Source organism: Gopherus flavomarginatus, chromosome 1, assembly GCF_025201925.1.
Source record: "Gopherus flavomarginatus isolate rGopFla2 chromosome 1, rGopFla2.mat.asm, whole genome shotgun sequence".
Lineage (NCBI taxonomy): Eukaryota > Metazoa > Chordata > Testudines > Testudinidae > Gopherus > Gopherus flavomarginatus.
In genome coordinates, this window is record NC_066617.1 from 116,262,234 (window position 1) to 116,281,144 (window position 18,911).

General features: G+C 44.7%; 1 protein-coding gene across 3 annotated transcripts; it reads left to right on the plus strand.

Moving 5' to 3' along the window:
- The first annotated feature begins 201 nt into the window (after window positions 1-201).
- On the plus strand, window positions 202-18,463 carry CCDC77 (coiled-coil domain containing 77). Of its 3 annotated transcripts, none has more exons than XM_050918771.1 (12): window positions 202-284; window positions 808-862; window positions 2,740-2,956; window positions 4,692-4,834; window positions 6,199-6,295; window positions 10,658-10,730; window positions 11,041-11,138; window positions 12,781-12,929; window positions 13,252-13,492; window positions 14,897-15,022; window positions 15,152-15,304; window positions 16,756-18,463. In XM_050918771.1, exons 2-12 carry the CDS (start codon window positions 825-827, stop codon window positions 16,900-16,902), a joined length of 1,482 nt encoding a protein of 493 aa, XP_050774728.1. In that variant the 5' UTR covers window positions 202-284; window positions 808-824; the 3' UTR covers window positions 16,903-18,463. The 3 variants fall into 3 exon arrangements, with proteins under 3 accessions (XP_050774728.1, XP_050774730.1, XP_050774729.1); XM_050918773.1 differs by having other exon boundaries at window positions 14,906-15,022; XM_050918772.1 differs by lacking the exon at window positions 202-284 and adding an exon at window positions 294-331.
- The last annotated feature ends 448 nt before the right edge of the window (window positions 18,464-18,911 follow it).

Consider the following 18,911-nt stretch of genomic DNA (forward strand, 5'->3'; position numbering starts at 1 on the left):
TAGCAAATAGAGATAAGGTCCGCACGCAGCCCCAACATACGACTCCAAAGCACGCACACAGCGCCCAGTTCTGCTTTGTGGAGACCGGCCTCCTGCACGCAGCCGGGGAGGGCTCTGAGAACTACGCTTCCCAGAGGGCCTTGCGCAGAGCTGGCGCCGCCACGCGGTGCGCGGCACGAAGCGGAGCCGAACGCGGGAGCGGCTTGTGGTTGGCTGGCGCTGCCGCGCTGTTTGGTTGGGCTCGTTTCCGTTGAGCAGCAGCTGGCGCTTGGGTTCGCGCTTCGGTAGGCGAGGGTGCCGCTCCGGGATCGTTGCTGGGAGGCGGCAAAGGGTGGGGGAAGGGGGGGCCTGCCCGGGCTGGTGGGGCAGCAGGGGGCGCTGCTGGGGGCGCAGGGTGTATGGAGCGGCTGGCTGGGGGCGCAGGGACCGGCTGGCCAGGCAGCACGAGGCAATTTGAAATATAGGAAAATTCAGAACTCTAGAAAGTGCAGGGTGTTTGCTCTCAATAGCTATAGGGATGGGGTTTTTTGAGTGAAAATCCTAAGTGTTTCACAGGTGTTTGGGTTTCTCCCTCCCTCCCCCCAGAAATCTAGGGACCAGTTTCATGCAATTGAGAAGGGACTGCAAAAATCCTGCCCAGTCAGTGGTTTTTGAACATCACTGGGCATGTTTGGCACAGTCTTAGTCATTGTTCTACCAGGGACCCCGATTCCATACCCGTCACTAGAGAGGTGTTAATATGTTTTTCTGGTCTAGCTGGCCATATGCTCTCTGCTCCTAGAATGTACATTGTTGTCATTTTTGTAGGTGGTGGAGTGAATACCATGGATTCCTCTCCAGGAATGTCCCCCACCTCCAAAAGGTGAGTATGACTGCTATGCTCAAACAGCTCCTCTGCCTCCCCATTCATTTAGCTTCTTAATTGCTCTCCTGGGACTTGCTCTAACCTCTGTCATATTGCATAGCTCCAATCTTCCTTTTCCACTCATTACACTGGTCTAACACCAGCATCCAATCTCTCCTATCCCATAGTGTATCACTGTTGCTGTGACAGTCTTCTCCTCTGCAATTCCTCAATAGTACTCTAAGTCACATCATTTAAAACCATTTTTTTACTCATAATTATATATTTTTCCCCTTTGCTATTGTCTGTCTATAACTGTATTATTTAACTCTAAAGCAATTTCATATACAGTTGGTGTGAAAGCTGCTATACAAAATGGTTGTATTAATGTATCTTCAGCACTCACCTAAGATGTCTGGAGTTTAAAGTTCTTGAATTCCTCAGGTTTCTAATATATCAAAAACCTGATGTGAGCAGCAATATTGATAACAGGTCTCTAGATAGTGACACTAAAGGGAACATCACTTTGATCTCATGCATTCATGAGGCATCTGGCTGGCTCTTGAGGTCTAAGTGTCCAGCCAGGTTCTGGCAATGGATTTGTTTAGCAAATAATTACTTAAGCTGCTTTCTTAGGCCTGGTCTAGACTTTGGGGGGGGGGGGGGGGAAATCGATCTAAGATACACAACTTCAGCTGTGAGAATAGCATAGCTGAAGTCGACATATCTTAGATTGACTTATCTCCCGTCCTCACGGCACAGGATCGACGGTCGTGGCTCCCCTGTTGACTTCGCTTCTGCCTCTCGCCCTGGTGGATTTCCCGAGTTGACAGGGAGAGCGTTTGGGGATTGATTTATTGCGTCTTCAAATCGATCCCTGATTGATCCATCACTACCCACCGATCTGGCGGGTACTGTGGGCGTACCCTTATTCTTAGTCCTTTTAGAGTTGACATCTGAAAACTCAGGCAGTCTACTCAACATGGCTACTAAGGGCCAAGTTTTCAGAGCAAAGCCCGAGGTCTGTGTACAGATGCACATCTACACTTGCACTTGCTCAAACACATTCCAAATTTACAAATGAATGATTCACAAAGCTCAGTTTTTGTGTCAAAATTTAGAATCCTAATTGCATGTGGATTTTGCATGCCGACATATATATGTGATGTTAGTGTATCCCTAAATATCCTATTTAGGTACCAAAAACACACACTTAAAAGTTTCTCTCTATCCCTCACTGTCAGAGTGTGCGAGTTTGATTTCTGTGCAGCTTAAAAGAAAGGGTTCAGTCTCCTGTTGAACCAGAACTTGTAAAGCCATTTCTAGCTGCTGTTGCGTCAAGGAGCAGAGATAATCCAGTGGGACCCTGAGAATGTACATTAGAATCAGCAGTCAGACATCTTTTCTGATTGAATGGAGTTTTCTTCTCGCCCTCCTCCTCCTTCACTTCAGTGCTCTGATACTGTCATCTCTGACATCTTTCCCTAGACTGACCTGGCTTACTGGTACCTCACATCTTTTTCCTCTGTGTGTTTATCCTCTATCTAGTGTCTATTTTTTGTGTGTTTTTGTCTAGCAGCAGACTTTTTTACTACCGCAGTAACCCTTATTCTTTCTCTGCCCCTGCTTTTTCTCAGATTCCCCCTCCTCATCAACCTTGTCCCATTCCCCTTGACCCTTCTCCCACAAAAACCACCACCCACCCTTTTCCTCCAATAGGCACCCCCCTTCCCATCACACTTGGATGGGCAAACAGTTCCACACTAAAGAGACAGGGTGGGTGAGGTAATATAGTTTACTGACCATTGTTTTTGCTGATACAGACTAACACTGCTACCACTCTGAAACCTAATTTTGTGTGTGTGTTTGTGTGTGTGTTCCACCATTCTGTCCAGATTGCCAGCACCCCCTATCTCCTCCAGATATACCAATTCTCCAGCTCCAAGTCAGGGGGATTCTACTCCTCTTCCTTCCATCAGTGAGCGCCTGGCCTTCCTCCGTCCCTCCCGGGAGCTGCTGGAATATTATCGCAAGAAGATCGCTGAGTTTGATGAAGAATACGAGGACCTTTTGAAAAGGCTAGAGAGATACAAAGGATCGTATGATGAGCAGGTAAATAGCTTACTGGTGATGGACTATATATATACACCAATGGTTGTCAGAGAAAGTTTTAATACCCTCCCTTAGTTGAAGACTTAACATAGCTGACATAATTCATGAAGGGAATTGCTGGGGAATGTGGCAGGACTGAGCTGAAGGAGAATCACTATGTCTTGAGCTACTAGAAGTGAGTGAATTCTTGCCATTTGGTCTCCCAATTTAGAAGCCCGTGGAGGAGAAATGCTGACTGAGAGAAGTCTTTTTGTTTTAGTTTATTGGGCTCTACTTTTGGGAAGCCTTTACACTGTTTGGGCTTTTCTTAACCTTTGAACACTGGGTTAGATGTTCACCTGGTCTGTTGCGCTACCCTTTTTCTTTGCCCTGCACTCCACAGTGGACCTGTGAACAGTGAATGGTCATTTGGCCAAAATTAATGAGCATTTTATTGGAACAGACTTTATTTATATTGCAGTAGCATCTAGAAGCCCCTGTCATGGACCATAATCTCATTGTGCTAGGTGCTGTACAAACACAATAAAAGTGGTTTCTGGCCCAAAGAGTTTATAATCTAAGTAAAAACTATCCTACAAAATGGAGCCTCTTCTAACAAGCAGGATGATCTCCTAATGCCTCACTACATCAGTCAGAGTGGTTATGTAGCTGTATCCTGTAAAATTGGCACTTCTTCTACTGAGAAGGTAGCTGGCAGAAGAGTGACCACCTTTTAAAACATTATGCACTGAGCTGCTCGTGAATCAGCCATCTCTGAAACAGACTGAGAACCCTCAGTAGATGTAGGAAATATCTCAGCTGCACATCTGGGTCAAAGTGGGGAAAGGCGCCAAACGTTGCAGGTCTCCCAGGTCCCTTTCCTACAGGAATGCTCTTCTGATGAATTAGTTACTTCTCCCCCATGAAAACCATGATCGCTGAGACAATTTTGTAATTAGTCAGAATGCTTATTGTTAAAGCCCACAGTACCCCAACCTTAACCCAGGGGAAGTTTTTGAGAAAAATATCTAGGGTAGGTTGCTCCATCATGTTTAATAGTTTGTGATCACTTGGATCAAGGCAGAGGATTGCATGGTGGGAGTTGCTCATTGTTGAAAAATCTTTTCCAGACAAACTGCCAATACTGCCCTCTGCCGGTTAAAGTTTGGTGGTCCAATTTAAGACAGTCATTTGTGAGCTTGGAAGAATTGGGTTTTTATCAGTAAATATTGATAAATCTATTTCAGGGTACACACACAAACCAATGAAAAAGTTATTTCCATCAATGATCAAAATTTACAGACAGGCAAAGTAAGAAATGCCACATGAGAGCTTGTTAGAGTTTGATTTAAGTCTGTTTATTTTGTATGTTTTGACATACGATAATTAATGTTTTAATGGTTATAAAGCTTTAATATTTTGTATCTCAATGTCTACTGTCATCAAATTATTGGCTGACCTGCCCCATCCCCATAAGCTCCCACAACTGTGAAAATTTAAGTGATAAAAATTGAAAAAAATGATTTAAAACATAATTTTCCTCAACCGTGAAAACTTAAATTGATAAAAATAAAATTCAGTAGCATTAATCAATTATAAAAAAAATAAAAAGCAAATTCTGCCAATCCTAGTCATTTGACACACTAACAGCTGCTAGTTTTAGATGCAGACTAGGGTCATCTGAAGCAAAAGATGTTCTTTGTCTTTGTTGTCAGATGCTCAGTATCATTTCACGTGCCCTGTTTTCTCTCCATAGCACAAACTACAGTGGGAAATGCGTCAACGGGAACAGGAGATTGCAGAGTTACAGAAGGCTTTGAGTGACATGCAAGTTTACCTCTTCCAGGAGAGGGAACATGTGCTGCGCCTCTATGCTGAGAATGACCGGCTGAAAATCAGGTGCAGAGCTGGGAGGGGATAGGGATGGAGATGGTGGGGGGAAGAGTTTTCTTAGCTGTTTCTCATGGGCAGGTAGTGTTTCTGGAAGCCACATGAATTAGTAGAGCCATCTTGAAAGCTTTTTATTCTGTGTCTGTACAGCACATTGCAGTGTCCTGCTCTGTAACTGGAGTACTTAGGCACTGTAATACAAGTTATTAATCTCACTATGGGTCTAAAGTCAGTGGAAGTTGCAGGTGTGCCACACTTCTGAGGATCAGGCCCTATGCAATCTTCCCAAATGCTGAACTGGACAAAAGAAATGCTGCTATTGCTCCTCCCTTCTATGCAGATCTACTGTACTGACTATTATTCAATTATTCCAAACTTCCTTTTTTTAAAAAAGTGAGATGACTGTGCTGCAGGACTCCTAGTCTGCTCTACCAGAGAAACCGAAGCTCCAAGGATCTTGCTTCAGAATATAGGCCCACAAAACAGGGCCGGGGTATAACAAAGAGCAAAAGTTTACCGAAGGGTCAGGTTGGATCACAAAATCACCTACGTCAGCTTGGAGGTTCTGCTTTAACTCAACTTGGCATGAGCTTGGCATAATTCTTTAGCTGCATTTCCTCTCTGCAGTTTTAGAAGCAGGAAACTCATAGAAAACACAGACCAAAGAGGGTAACTCCTCTGTTTTCCCCAGAGCTACCTGTTTTGTCTTCTGGTCAACACCCCCTGTTGGTCTTTCTTAAGGTAATGAGCCTGAATAGGCACAGCTGCACCAAATTAGCTCTCAGTGGCACATGTCTCCCTAAGATGCTTCTGAACTTTGGCTGAGAATTAATCTCAGCGATTTTTGGTTGGCTTGATGGGGTCTCCTTTTATGTGTGTTGGGTAGTGTTCTTGTGTACCCTCAAAGGGGTGCCTAAAACCTTGTATATCCATCACATTCCAGATTGTGGTGGAATACATGGGCTTCTAAGGCAAAGGAGGTTCTCTGTCTTCTGAAAAGTAGAACATCTACAGGATTGAAATCTTCCTAACTAGGTCATATTCCCCCTGGACTATGAGCTCTTACTAATAAATTCACAGACCCTGTCCTTTCAGCATCCGCCTTCTCTATATAAGCTCATGCACCACTATCAGGCTGTACTAAAAGGGGAATTCCTCACTGCACCAGCAGAAATGGAAACTCCTCCCATGCATCTTTAGTGTTAACAGGATCTCTAGCAGTCTGGCTTAAGGACAACATTGTCTCATGGGCTGTGACAATCTGAAGAACAGGTTAGAGCTGCTCCTTTAACTACAATAACAACCTCTAGAGACATTACAGGCTTAATGCATTCTGGAATAGAAATGTGCTGGTGCTTCTCCATGAATTCCAGGGAGCTGGAAGACAGAAAAAAGATTCAGCATCTCTTGGCTTTGGTGGGAACAGACACAGGCGAAATTACTTATTTTCATAAGGAGCCTCCACACAAGGTAAGACCATTCATTGGGAATAGCTTGTTTCTCTGGCAAACTTTGCTTTGGGTTCAGCCCCTAGAAGCTCTACACCAGGGGTAGGCAACCTATGGCACATGTGCTGAAGACGGCACACAAGCTGATTTTCAGTGGCTCTCACGCTGCCCCGGTCCTGGCCACCAGTCCGGGAGGCTCTGCATTTTAATTTAATTTTAAATGAAGCTTCTTAAACATTTTAAAAACCTTATTTACTTTACATACAACAGTAGTTTAGTTATATATTATAGATGTATAGAAAGAGACCTTCTTAAAATGTATTACTGGCATGTGAAACCTTAAATCAGAGTGAATAAATGAAGACTTGGCACACCACTTCTGAAAGGTTGCTGACCCCTGCTCTACACAGTGAGTTGCCACTGAGGAGCCAAAGAGACAAAACAGAACTATGGAGAGGGTTGCCAGAAAACGTGGATGTTTGAAATTCAGCTGGCTCTGTGTTGGTCTGATAGGTGCTGTAATAAACTAGTGATGGGACTCGAGACAAAGAGTGAGGCCTTCCCTCTGTCTTGGTAGTTAGTGCTGGGAAATCCAGGTTTCATTTCCAGTGCAGGAGAGCTGCAAAGGAAGTATGTTTTCCTCCAGGAGAGTAAGTGTGACAGGTTTCAAGAGTGGTGACTCTCAGCAGCAGTGTGTATATGGATCTGAAGTCCCATACACAATTCCTGTTTGACCAGAAAGGTCATGACTGTGATTCAGGGCATGAAGAGGGGGCAAAACCAGGGCATTCCATGATGTGAGAGTGCAGTGTGAGACTTGAAATAATGGGCCACATTCTCTACTGTTGTCAGGTCCCTCCTGCAGGCTGCCAAGTGGTGCCCAGCAAGCCTATATAGACTTCTTTTGTGTATGTAATTGCCTATTCATTTCTTTAAGTAGTGTGTTGTGTTGCTTGTTTCGGGGCTTGCCCATGAGGGCTGGGCTTCTGCTTTTTTTGTTTGTTTGTTTTAATTTTCCGCCGGAGAGCGTGATTGGCTCCCGGTTGTGTAATCTGCTTAAAACAAAACAAAAAAAAGCTTTAAAACATTGCTTGCTGCCCTCTGCACTGTTCAGGTTGTGCAAAAGTCCCTGAAAGCAGCCCTGAATTTTCTTTGGTATGTGGGAGCTCTCAATTGGTTCGGATAGTTTAACTGGCCCTGGCAGAGGGAGTGGGGAAGGAACATGTCCAGAGCCAATTCCTTACTGGCATACTGTGTCTTGGGGACTGTGGCCAGCTCCCTGATGGCTGCTTTTTCTTATTGCATTGAGTGGATTCATAGAGTATGTCTGCACTACGGGATTATTCCAGTTTTACATAAACCATTTTTTAAAAACAGATTGTATAAAGTCGAGTGTACGCGGCCACACTAAGCACATTAATTCGGCAGTGTGCATCCATGTACTGAGGCTAGCGTTGATTTCCAGAGCGTTGCATTGTGGGTAGCTATTCCATAGCTATCCCATAGTTTCCGCAGTCTCCCCTACCCATTGGAATTCTGGGTTGAGATCACAATGTATGATGGAGCAAAAACAGTGTCGCGGGTGATTCTGGGTAAATGTCGTCGCTCAAGCCTTCCTCCGTGAAAGCAACGGCAGACAATCATTTCATGCCCCTTTTCTCTGGATTGCCTTGGCAGACGCCATAGCATGGTAACCATGGAGCCCGTTTAGCCTTTTTTCACTGTCACCGTATGTGTACTGGAAGCTGCTGACAGACGCGGTACTTCAGTGCTACACAGCAGCATTCATTTGCCTTTGCAAGGTAGCAGAGACAGTTACCATCCTATTGCACTGTCTGCTGCTTTAGAAATTGGTGATGACGGTTACCAGTCATATTGTACCGTCTGCTGCTGTCATGGGTACTCCTGGCTGGCCTCACTGAAGTCGGCCGGGGGCACGTGGACAAAAATGGGAATGACTTCCCAGGTCATTCCCTTCTTTATGTTTTGTCTAAAAATAGAGTCAGTCCTGCCTAGAATAGTGGGCAAGTCTACTAGAGAGCCTGAGAGCACAGCCACTCCAGGTCAGAGCCCCAGAGATCCCGCAGAAATGATGAGCTGCATGCCATTCTAGGGGGTGCCCCTGCAACAACCCTACCCGTTGCTTCCCTCCTCCCACACCCCTCCTGGGCTACCGTGGCAGTTATCCCCCCATTTATGTGAAGTAATAAAGAATGCAGGAATAAGAAACACTGACTTTTTAGTGAGATAAAATGAGGAGGAGGCAGCCTCCAGCTGCTATGATACTCCAGGCAGGACATCTCCATTACTCATTAAAGGGTGTGAGGGGAGAGGAGCACAGCCTCCCACTGCTATGATAGTCAAGAATCTCCATTAGACATGAAAGAGGGCGGCAGGGAGAGGAGCTCAGCCTCCAGCTGCTATGATGACGACGGTTACCAGCCCTATTGCACCATCTGCCAGGACTGAATCTCCAGGACACAGAGCTTAAAGAAGGGAATGACCAGGAGTCATTCCCATTTTTGCCCAGGCGCCCCCGGCCAACCTCACCGAGGCCAGCTAGGAGCACTCACAGGATGATGACGAGGACGGCTATCAGTCATTTTGTACCGTACTGTCTGCCACCGGTGAGGGGAGGGGAGAGGATGGTGCTGTTTAGCACTGCAGCACCCAGTCTACCAGCAGCATCCAGTAGACATACGGTGACACTGAAAAGAGGCGAGAAACTATTTTTTTCCCTTTTCTTTGGGGGGGGATGGGGGGGTAAATTGACAACATATTCCCTGAACCACTGGCGACAATGTTTTTTACCCTTCAGGCATTGGGAGCTCAGCCAAGAATGCAAATGCTTTTCGGAGACTGCAGGAACTATGGGATAGCTCGAGTCTTCAGTCCTCCCTCCCTCCCTCCATGAGCGTCCATTTGATTCTTTGGCTTTCCGTTACGGTTGTCACACAGCACTGTGTTGAGTCCCTGCTGTGGCCTCTGTCTATCATAGCCTGGAGATTTTTTCAAATGCTTTGGCATTTCGTCTTCTGGAACGGAGCTCTGATAGAACAGATTTGTCTCCCCATACAGCGATCAGATCCAGTATCTCCCATACGGTCCATGCTGGAACTCTTTTTGGATTTGGGACTGCATGGCCACCCATGCTGATCAGCGCTCCACGCTGGGCAAGCAGGAAATTAAATTGAAAAGTTTGCGGGGCTTTTCCTGTCTACCTGGCCAGTGCATCCGAGTTCAGATTAGTTTCCAGAGCGGTCACAACGGTGCACTGTGGGATACCGCCTGAAGGCCAATATCGTCGAATTGCGGCCACACTAACCCTAATCCGACACAGCAATACCGATTTCAGCGCTACTCCCCTCATCGGGGAGGAGTACAGAAATTGGTTTTAAGAGCCCTTTATATCGATATAAAGGGCTTCATTGTGTGGACAGGTGCAGGGTTAAATTGGTTTAACATTGCTAAATTCGGTATAAACGCATAGTGTAGACCAGGCCATAGATTGATAGATTTAAGCTCAGAAGGGAGCATTATGATCATCTAGTCTGACCTCCTGCAAAATGCAGGCCACAGAATCTCACCCAACCACTCCTGTTACAAACCCCTAACCTATGTCTGAGTTGTTGAAGTCCTCAAAACATGGCTTAAAGACCTCAAGGTGCAGGGAATCCTCCAGCAAGTGACCCGTGCCCCAGGCTGCAGAGGAAGGCGGATGTCCAAGAACAATTCTATGGGGAAGGTGAATGCAGAGCAATGACACTGGAGATGCCCAGACCTCCAATGCAGGGGGTGGTGTGGTAATTAATAATGGGAAAATCATTTGCGAAATTAGTCGTCACTGACAAGATTTGTCTCTGTTCCTATTTCATGCTATGGTGTTAGTTAGAGGAATAAGCACACAAGTTAGATGAGGATCAATAGATGCACCGAGCAGTTAGTTCTTGCCTTTGATTTCTTCCTGGGTTTAAGTGGATGGGTATACGTAGATTTGTTGTATATGTGTTTCTCAGTGCGCCAGCTGGCAAGAGGGTAAGTGGAGAAGAAAGCACATTGTTGCTCCTCCTTTCCCTCCCACATCTGAATGCTGGATATTCTGCTAATGGCCTAATCCTGTTCCCATTGAAGTCACCAATCATTGAGAACTATACAATGGTGTAAGAGGTGGAAAAGGTAACGTTCAAGCACCCCATCGTAGCAGGCATCTGCTCTCAATGCTGGTATTTCTTTTGCAAATGTCTTTACCTTGCTCCTGCTGCACCGATGGGCATGCTGCTCTTTTAAGTCTTTTTCCACACACTCTAGTGTTCATTCTTGATGACTGGGCTCAGAGAACAGAATGCAGAACGTTCAGGTAACAACTCTGTTTTTGCTCCTCTAGGTCACCATTCCTCAAAAACCAATCCAATCCAGGGATCCACATGAACGGAGTGATACTTATACTTCCAGAACAGGTACCCCGAAAGTGACTTTCCATACCAGCCAAGAAGACAAGTACTTGGAGGGTGGCTAAATAGCACGATAGTGCTGGATGTGTAAAAAGCATGCAGTCGCCATGAGCTCCCCAAAGCCAGTGCTAGAATGTTTTCTGCAGTGACTCCTGCCAAAAGATGCTGTGGTGCAGTAGCCGCAAGCTCTTCCTTTCCTTTTCTTTCAGGCCAGCCAGCACACCTACAATACTCCCTGCTGGGCAAAGTCTCGCACATAGGCTAGGCTAAGAGAATGGAGTAGAGTAGTTATCTCAATTAATCTTGTTCTCTGCAGCTGGCACTAAAAGAAGCACATCAAAGCCCCCAGCAAAAGGAGAGAGACCTGAAAGTCCAGAGAGATATCACAGAGACAATCAAACACTCTTACTGCAGGTAAAAGAGCATTTACTGATCAACAGATGCAACTTCTGCATGTGCATGGTGTGACCTGTGGTGACACAGGGGTGCCTTCACTGGAAATGGCAAGGTCAGGGCACGCTGCAAAAGGGAGAGCAGATTCTCCCATAGGCTGGTGGTTAACACTCACCAACCAGTCAGAAACTGTGCTTCTGATCCCCCCACATTAGTTATCAAGGTGGGGGGGAGGGGGGAATCACACAGCCCTCTTAGTGCATTCCAGTTCTCTGGCCCCTAGTCAGCACTTCGGTCCAGTACAATGAGGAGTTATTTCAAAACTCTGCTCACATATACAAAATGTTCTTCTGACCCAAAGTGACAGCCACCTTACTAGGTCATAAAAAAAAAAAAAAAAACAGGAGTCCTTGTGGCACCTTAGAGACACCACAAGGACTCCTCTCTTTTTTTTTTTTTTTTTTTGCACTGATACAGACTAACACAGCTACCACTGAAACCTCTCACCTTACTAGGTCAGTATAGGTTTGGCTCTTACCCAAAATACCACACTGCTAGAGAATCCTTTAGTGTCTAAAACTAAAGATTTATTATAGGAGAAAGAACAAGATGAGAGTTGTTAAATGGTAAAGCAATTTGGTACATACATCAGACTACAAAGTCCAAGATGTATCAGGTTCTTAGCAGTGTTAGTGAGTTTGCTGGCTTGAAAGTCACTCTGGAACACATCCACAGCTTGGATGGATCATTCAGTCCTTTGTTCAGAGCTTCAGTTATAGAAAAGTTACTCCAGAGGTAGGAAGCAGGATTGAAAGCAAAATGGAGAAGATGTAGCTGCCTTTTATATTCTTTTGCCATAAGGCTTGCACTTCCTGTGTTCCAAACACAAGCTTCATAGCACATGAAAAAACCTTAGAGTTGTCTGTCCATAGGCATGCCCATACATGGCTTGCTGACTCATCAGGTGTGGTCCCTGATTTTTTAATTGGTTTATTGTACAGCTGATGTCCCTTGATGGGCCATCAAGCGGGCTAGGTGGTGCTGATGCCAATCTGTCATATTGGTGCCCACATATGGTGTTCCATATATTCCATACAATGTAACACATGGGTTTATACGACAGCCAAACATGCTGCTTGCCTATCCCTTCATTAGGCATGCCCATCTCCCCTCTATTGCTACCTTGGCAGTGCCTCCCACTTACTCCCAATCTATTTAGCTCTCTCTGCAGTGGACTTACAAGGGGGGTAAGGTTGGCATGAAACAAGAAAAGCATTTGGGTGATGAGAGCCCTAGGGCTGCTCTGAATTACAACAGTGGCCAGAATTAGTGATGCACAAAAGGCACTTGAATTCATCTTTGCCCCTCCACATTGCTTCCTGTGCCCAATGCAGGAAATGAGTGAAGAATCTGACCCACCTTCTGTAAAATGTCTCTCACACCAGGTAGGGATCTATTACAGGAAACTTCTAGAGTGCCAAAGCAGATTGCTTCTAACTTCAAGGCCTGCAGAGAAGTTAGACCTATATAATAAAGCATTACAGGGCAGGGGGTATTTTCTCACTGTGTCTGTGCCTAATCTGGAATTTAAACAGAACTCTCCAGCAGGGCAGCATGCCTGGTTTAGGATCTCACTCTATGCCTTCCCTGTGGGCCAATCCAGGTGGAGGCCCTGCAGGCTCAGATGGAAGAGCAGACCCGGTTATCCAAAGAGCAGCTTGATGCACTGCTAGAGGACAGGCGGATTCACATAGAAGAAGTGCAGGTCCAGCATCAGAGGGACCAGGACAGGATCAAAACCCTAACAGATAAGTGAGTGCAAGAGAATGGTTCTGGTTTAATCATGGCAGGAAACGCAGAATATAAAAATCACCTATGAGTTTACAGCCTAACAGGCAGAAAAGCAGAGTATTTGGTCAGTTGCTTGGTATGTAATTGGAGATTGATTGAATAAATTACAAACTAAAAATCCTTTTTCATCCCTGGAGAACTTGGCCCTTGAAAATATGTGAGGGAAGCTCCTGGCCTTTCTCATCCCATGCCCAACCCAACTCCCAGTGAGAATACAGGTGAATGATGAAGGGAATTGAGGAAGGCAGTGATATTATTACTTTAGTGCAATCCCTGTCTTCAGGCTCCATCAGACTCAAAACCTGCTGTATGAGAGTACACGTGACTTCCTTCAGCTGAAGTTCGATGCACGAGCCAATGAGAAATCATGGATGGCAGAGAAGGACTGTCTGTTGAGGAAGCTTGATGTAAGCAGGGATCAGCTTATCAGCAGGGAGCCAGAGAGAGAGAAGAAGGAGAGAGACATCAAGCCAATTTCTCAAGCAGAGAGTGAAATTTGGAAAGCACAGAGTGGAGAACTCAAGGTAATTGCTGTTCCCTTGGAAAAGAAATCCACCTGTTTATGGATGGATGTTTGAGAGAGTCTAGGATTGGATCTCACCCTGGTGCTTTACTGAGAAACTGGTGTTCCCTGTTTTAAAGAGGGAATTCTCCATACCGGGATACATTTGTTATGCTGTCTGAGGCATAGAAAGATTCACTTTACAGGGGATGTTGTTGCTTATTGACTTTAAAGATAAAATGCTGTGTAGTTAGAACTCTTGTTAGTTTATAATGGTGCTCCAGGGATTTTGTCTCAGAAGACTAATATCCCCCGCTCCTTCCGCACCCAGAACAAGCATGTAGCTCCTCAGCTTGTTCCCTCTGCCAAGTGGCATATCATTGCACAGGTCTCAAGCTCTTTATTAGGACTCGGTATTTCCAGACATGAAATGGGCAACCATCCTTTGGAATAAATTCTGTTGACTGCTGGCAGGAAGAACACACACTGTGTTTTGCCTGCTGTTATGAGAACACTGCTTTTTTGGGAATAACATTGCTCACAATTCTGCTGCTCCTGTCCAGCAGTCTGTTTTGTTTTTGTTCTTCATCAACTAATGTACTTGCAGGGAAAACCATGGGAACTTGTACTACCCTCGTACTACATGTACCCATAATAGTTTACTAACCACAGTATATACCAGGGGTAGGCAATCTATGGTACGCGTGCCGAAGGCAGCACACAAGCTGATTTTCAGTGGCACTCACACTGCCTGGGTCTTGGCCACCGGTTGGGGGGGGCTCTGCATTTTAATTTAATTTTAAAAGAAGCTTCTTAAACATTTAAAAAACCATATTTACTTTATATACAACAATAGTTTAGTTATATATTATAGACATATAGAAAGAGACCTTCTAAAAACGTTAAAATGTATGACTGGCACGCGAAACCTTAAATTAGAGTGAATAAATGAAGACTCGGCACACCACTTCTGAAAGGTTGCCGACCCTGGTATATACCTAAAGTAATTGCTTTATCCACCACTGAAATGCAACCACCTCTGAGATGGAGAGCAGCAACCAAACAGATGTGAGATGGGGAATTTTTGACTGAGGACAGTGGGACCAACTCTTGGTATTTTTTAAAAAAAGTGTTGTGGGTTCTAATGACTACATGGTGGATAGAACCAGGTTTGTTTTGTACTTTTAATGTCTCATCTGAACAGAGTTGCTCCTGTAATTTGAATCTTGTCTGGCTACCTGCACCAACTCCAATTTCTAAGGCTACTCATTTGGTTATTTTCTGCCATATCTCCACCAAAGAGCACTCTCAGAGCTGTGACAATTGCCTTGCGTCCCACCTTTGTTCTTTAGGGAGGGAGGTGCTGTGAGTACTGGCTACCTGCCTCCAGCGTCTGTAAATCCTAATTATTTCTCCTGGGCTCCAGTCCTTACAGGAGCAGCTAACACAGGCACACCGATTGGCAGATATGTACCGAGAGCAGTGTGTTGCTCTGGAGGGTGAGCTGGCTAGAATTCGTGAGGAAGGAGATGTTGGCCGAGAGCTTTTCAAGGTAACTCCTCTGTCTGCTGCTGCAGGACGGGTTTGCAGCCCCTTGGGGTTGTCTGATTTCCCCTTCTCCATATTTGTGTTGTCGATGGTGCCCTTCCCTACAAGTTCTGTTGTGCTTTCCTATCCCCAGGAGCGCTCAGAGAAGATGGGGAAGCGTTTGCAGCTAATGACCCAACGATATGAGGCCCTGGAGAAACGGCGTAGCATGGAGGTGGAGGGCTTCAAGAATGACATCAAGCAACTTCGGCAGAGGTTGAAGGACATAGAGAAACAGCTCTTCAAGGTAATAATTAATCATTTTTGGGGCAAGGGCTGAGATGGAATTGGCTTGTGGGAGAGTCAGGGAAGGGTTGAATATTCGAATCCTTGGAGCCTAAGTTATTGGAAATCCCTGTGTTTCCTCACTTGGGCCTTCAGATATTTGTAACATATGGTACCTTTCAGTGTTAAGGAAAGTTACAGGTTATATGTATATTGTGAAGAGAAAAATACTCATAGCTGTTAATTGAGTAGGCATCCAGATTACTAGGGATTGGTGTGATTATACAGTGGATGTAGTTAGGGCACCGAGTTATGCTACTTCTTGAATGCTTTCCATCTGATATCTCCAAGCACTTTACAAAATCTGATTCTTCCAACACCACTGTGAGGCAAGTATTAACTGCAGAAGTATATTCTGTATGGAGTGTTGCAGACCTGTTTGGCTTTTCTCCTGACGGTTCTAGATACTGCTTCTGCTCTCAGTGAAGTCAATGAGAGCTTTGTCATCAACTTCAGTGTGAGCAGACGTGAGTACTTGGCGCAAAGAATTAAGGCTCAAAGTGCAGAAGTAAGTTCAGGTGGTCATGTATAGAATACAATGATTTCTGGAATATCCTGCATAGGAAGGGTTATTCACATGATACCACAAGGAATGGTTAACTTGCAGAAATTAAGAAAAGAAAAGGAAATGGTTAATCAAATCCATGTCACTACCTAGGTAATTATTTCAACCTAATTATATTGTCCTGTTCTTATTACATACTTGACCAGAAGGGGGTGCATGAGTAAAATACAACATACAAGCGAGACATAACAACCATGATCCTAAATCATTCTGGTTATTCTAGGTCAAAAAGAACTATTTGATAACCAAATGCAGTTTTCTGCCAAGTCAAGATATGATCCTCACTACCACCTGTAGAGGATGTCTCCTGAGACTACAGTTGAGACTTAAGTACAAAAATGCTGGGTAATAAGAAATATATAATTTGTCACATTTTAATGAGTCTTTTTAAATCATACTGGAAATGATTTGTTAAACAACTGACCATTTACCACATGCATCTGAAGAAGTGGGTATTCACCCACGAAAGCTCATGCTCCAAAACGTCTGTTAGTCTATAAGGTGCCACAGGATTCTTTGCTGCTTTTACAGATCCAGACTAACACGGCTACCCCTCTGATACTTGACCATTTACTGATACATTTGCTGTTACACTTTAGAGATCCCTCTTCCACTGCACTTGCAGGACACACCCACATGGTACTAACAAGACACCTACATTATCTACAATCCATCTTGGGACTCCTTTCCATGTATGATGTCAGGGCAGCTCAGACACACTGTGGTTGTAGTTCCCCCTTGCTAGGCACAGTGAATCCTTGGACAGGATTGCTCTTCTTCATAACTTTTCTCCAGATCATACACCATAGACCAGGTCTTTCTGGTTTTATTTTTTTCTCTCTCTCTAGGTGACCATGAACATTGGACCAGACCAGGACCTTGCAGTTCTGCATGAGGTCCGCCAAGGGAACAGACGAACCCGGAAAATTCAAGGGGAGCTAAGAAACCTGAAGGCAAAAATCTATGGCTTGGAGAATGAGCTACGGATTTGCTGACACAGATGCATCACCCAGCAGAATGGTGCACGAAACATGACCAGTGCTAGGCTAGGATGGTCACGTTCTCAAGAAAAACTTTCATAAATCTACTTTCCGGCATCCTGTGACAGAAACTTAAGAACACATAACCTGCTGTGAATCAAGGGTATATCAGTGTGCTGTGGGGCTTGGATAGTTTGTGGAAATTAACGCTAGGTTGTGGGGGGGGGGGGGATTCCTTTCATCTTAGCATGCCTTGCTGTACTGCCCTTTCCTAGTAGATGGGATCATTTGTAGACTGTATCGAAGTCATCTTGTAACTTCTATAGTGTTTCCATAGGACATATTTACAGCCTCTAGGCACCTTCACCTACTATTAGCACAGGGCAAAATGTACTGCTGTCCAGAATGCAGCCGAACACAAAAGCTACATGTGTAACTGATAATCATGGAGAGGAACTAATCCTCCAGGACTGAAATATTCTCTCCTGACTCTGTTCAAGAAGTGAGGGACTGTATAAGGCCCTGTTCTACAGTCATGGAACTGTATTAAGAGAACAGTTTTTAAACAAAGACTGAACATTATTATGATGTCTAATGCACCCTGGACGTAATTTGCATTTTCTAAACTAGATACCTACTTCAGCTGGAAAGTGTCTATTTAATTCTGCCTAAACACTCTGAAATCCTATATACCCTGGGCAGCATAAGCATGTTTTCAAATTGCTTCTCTTCACATGATTCTCTGCCAGCCTGGACAGGCCAAAATGTGAAACATCCACCTTATAAAGCTCCTTTTCTGATATTTCATCTCAAACCTCCACAACCTTCTCTTACCGCCCCACTCCAAAGCTATGTTCCCTCTAACAGTTTTTTCACTAAAAGGTCCCACTGTAGGCAACATCAATTCATCTCCACCGGTGATGGAAGTCCTGATATAGACCAGCCATTGCCTTTTTAACTGTCGATGTTGTCTAACCCTACGGCTCTGAACAACACGGTGGTTAAACTACTAGCAGCCACTGGCACCTCTGACTGCTGCTGGATATAAATGGGTAGTAACAATGGTGGAAAACTTTTGAAGGAGCATAAAGGCTAGAGCAGATGAGGCCAAAGAACTTGTCTATACTATAAATACAATCCTGGTTGCATTACCCTTGTTCCCAAACCAGGTGGTAAGATGATTTCATTTGGAGCATAGGCTAGACCTTAGCAGTGGTTTGTAACTAGTCTAAAGCCTAGTTATATTTGCAGGGTGTACAGTCCTTTACTTGTAATGCAGCATATTGCAACTTGAACTCCCCACCTTACCTCCTACGCACAAACTAAGGGAAGATTTGTTTATAGAGATGTCTCAGTGCTCTGATGGAGTTTCTTGCTGTAACTCTATACCATTCTTCCCAAATGTGATGTCAGAAAGCTGATCCCTTTCTGGGATCTCTGGCGTACCCCACCAGGGCCTTCTGATTTTTTTTAATTTATTTATTTTTTTACTGGTCAAAAAATCAATTTTTGTGATTTTTTTTTTGTAAATTTTTGTAATCCAGACTTCTAAAATTAAAAATGAAGTTGAAAGTTTCCTTGTCAAGTGGTTCCCTTTCTTCTCTCTTTGAAGGGTGTGGCTAACACAGGTGCCCTCTCCCCATTCCAATCAGATCTACTGCTAGCGCTGCTTCTTGCTGAACGTCCCACAAGAGGGATAAGTGCAGCCAACCTCAGTCAGGCTGGTAGGTGGTAGCCAAAGTGGATCCCGGCTCATACTGTGTGTGAGAGGAGGGTGAAGCAAAGGGTCCTCTTGCACGGGTGCATTCTCTTTGTAACAGACTTGCTGCCTCTGACAATCTCTGCAAATTAGCCAGGTGGGTGGGGAATATTTATGTGGCCGGAGGTCCCAATAGTCTCACCTTACTACTCAAGAGCTTCCTTAAGTCAATGGGCATTCTCATAAGCTCTCACTGTGAGTTAGGATATAAAAATCTGGCTCCTGATGGCTGTACTGAAGCACACTATGTAATGAACTACTAGCT

Coding starts and splice junctions, on each gene's coding strand:
- CCDC77 (XM_050918771.1), top strand. CDS start 825: ATGGATTCCTCTCCAGGAATGTCCCCCACCTCCAAAAG. Junction 10,731..11,040: donor TACTTATACTTCCAGAACAG/GTACCCCGAAAG, acceptor TGTTCTCTGCAG/CTGGCACTAAAAGAAGCACA. Junction 13,493..14,896: donor CACAGAGTGGAGAACTCAAG/GTAATTGCTGTT, acceptor CCTGGGCTCCAG/TCCTTACAGGAGCAGCTAAC.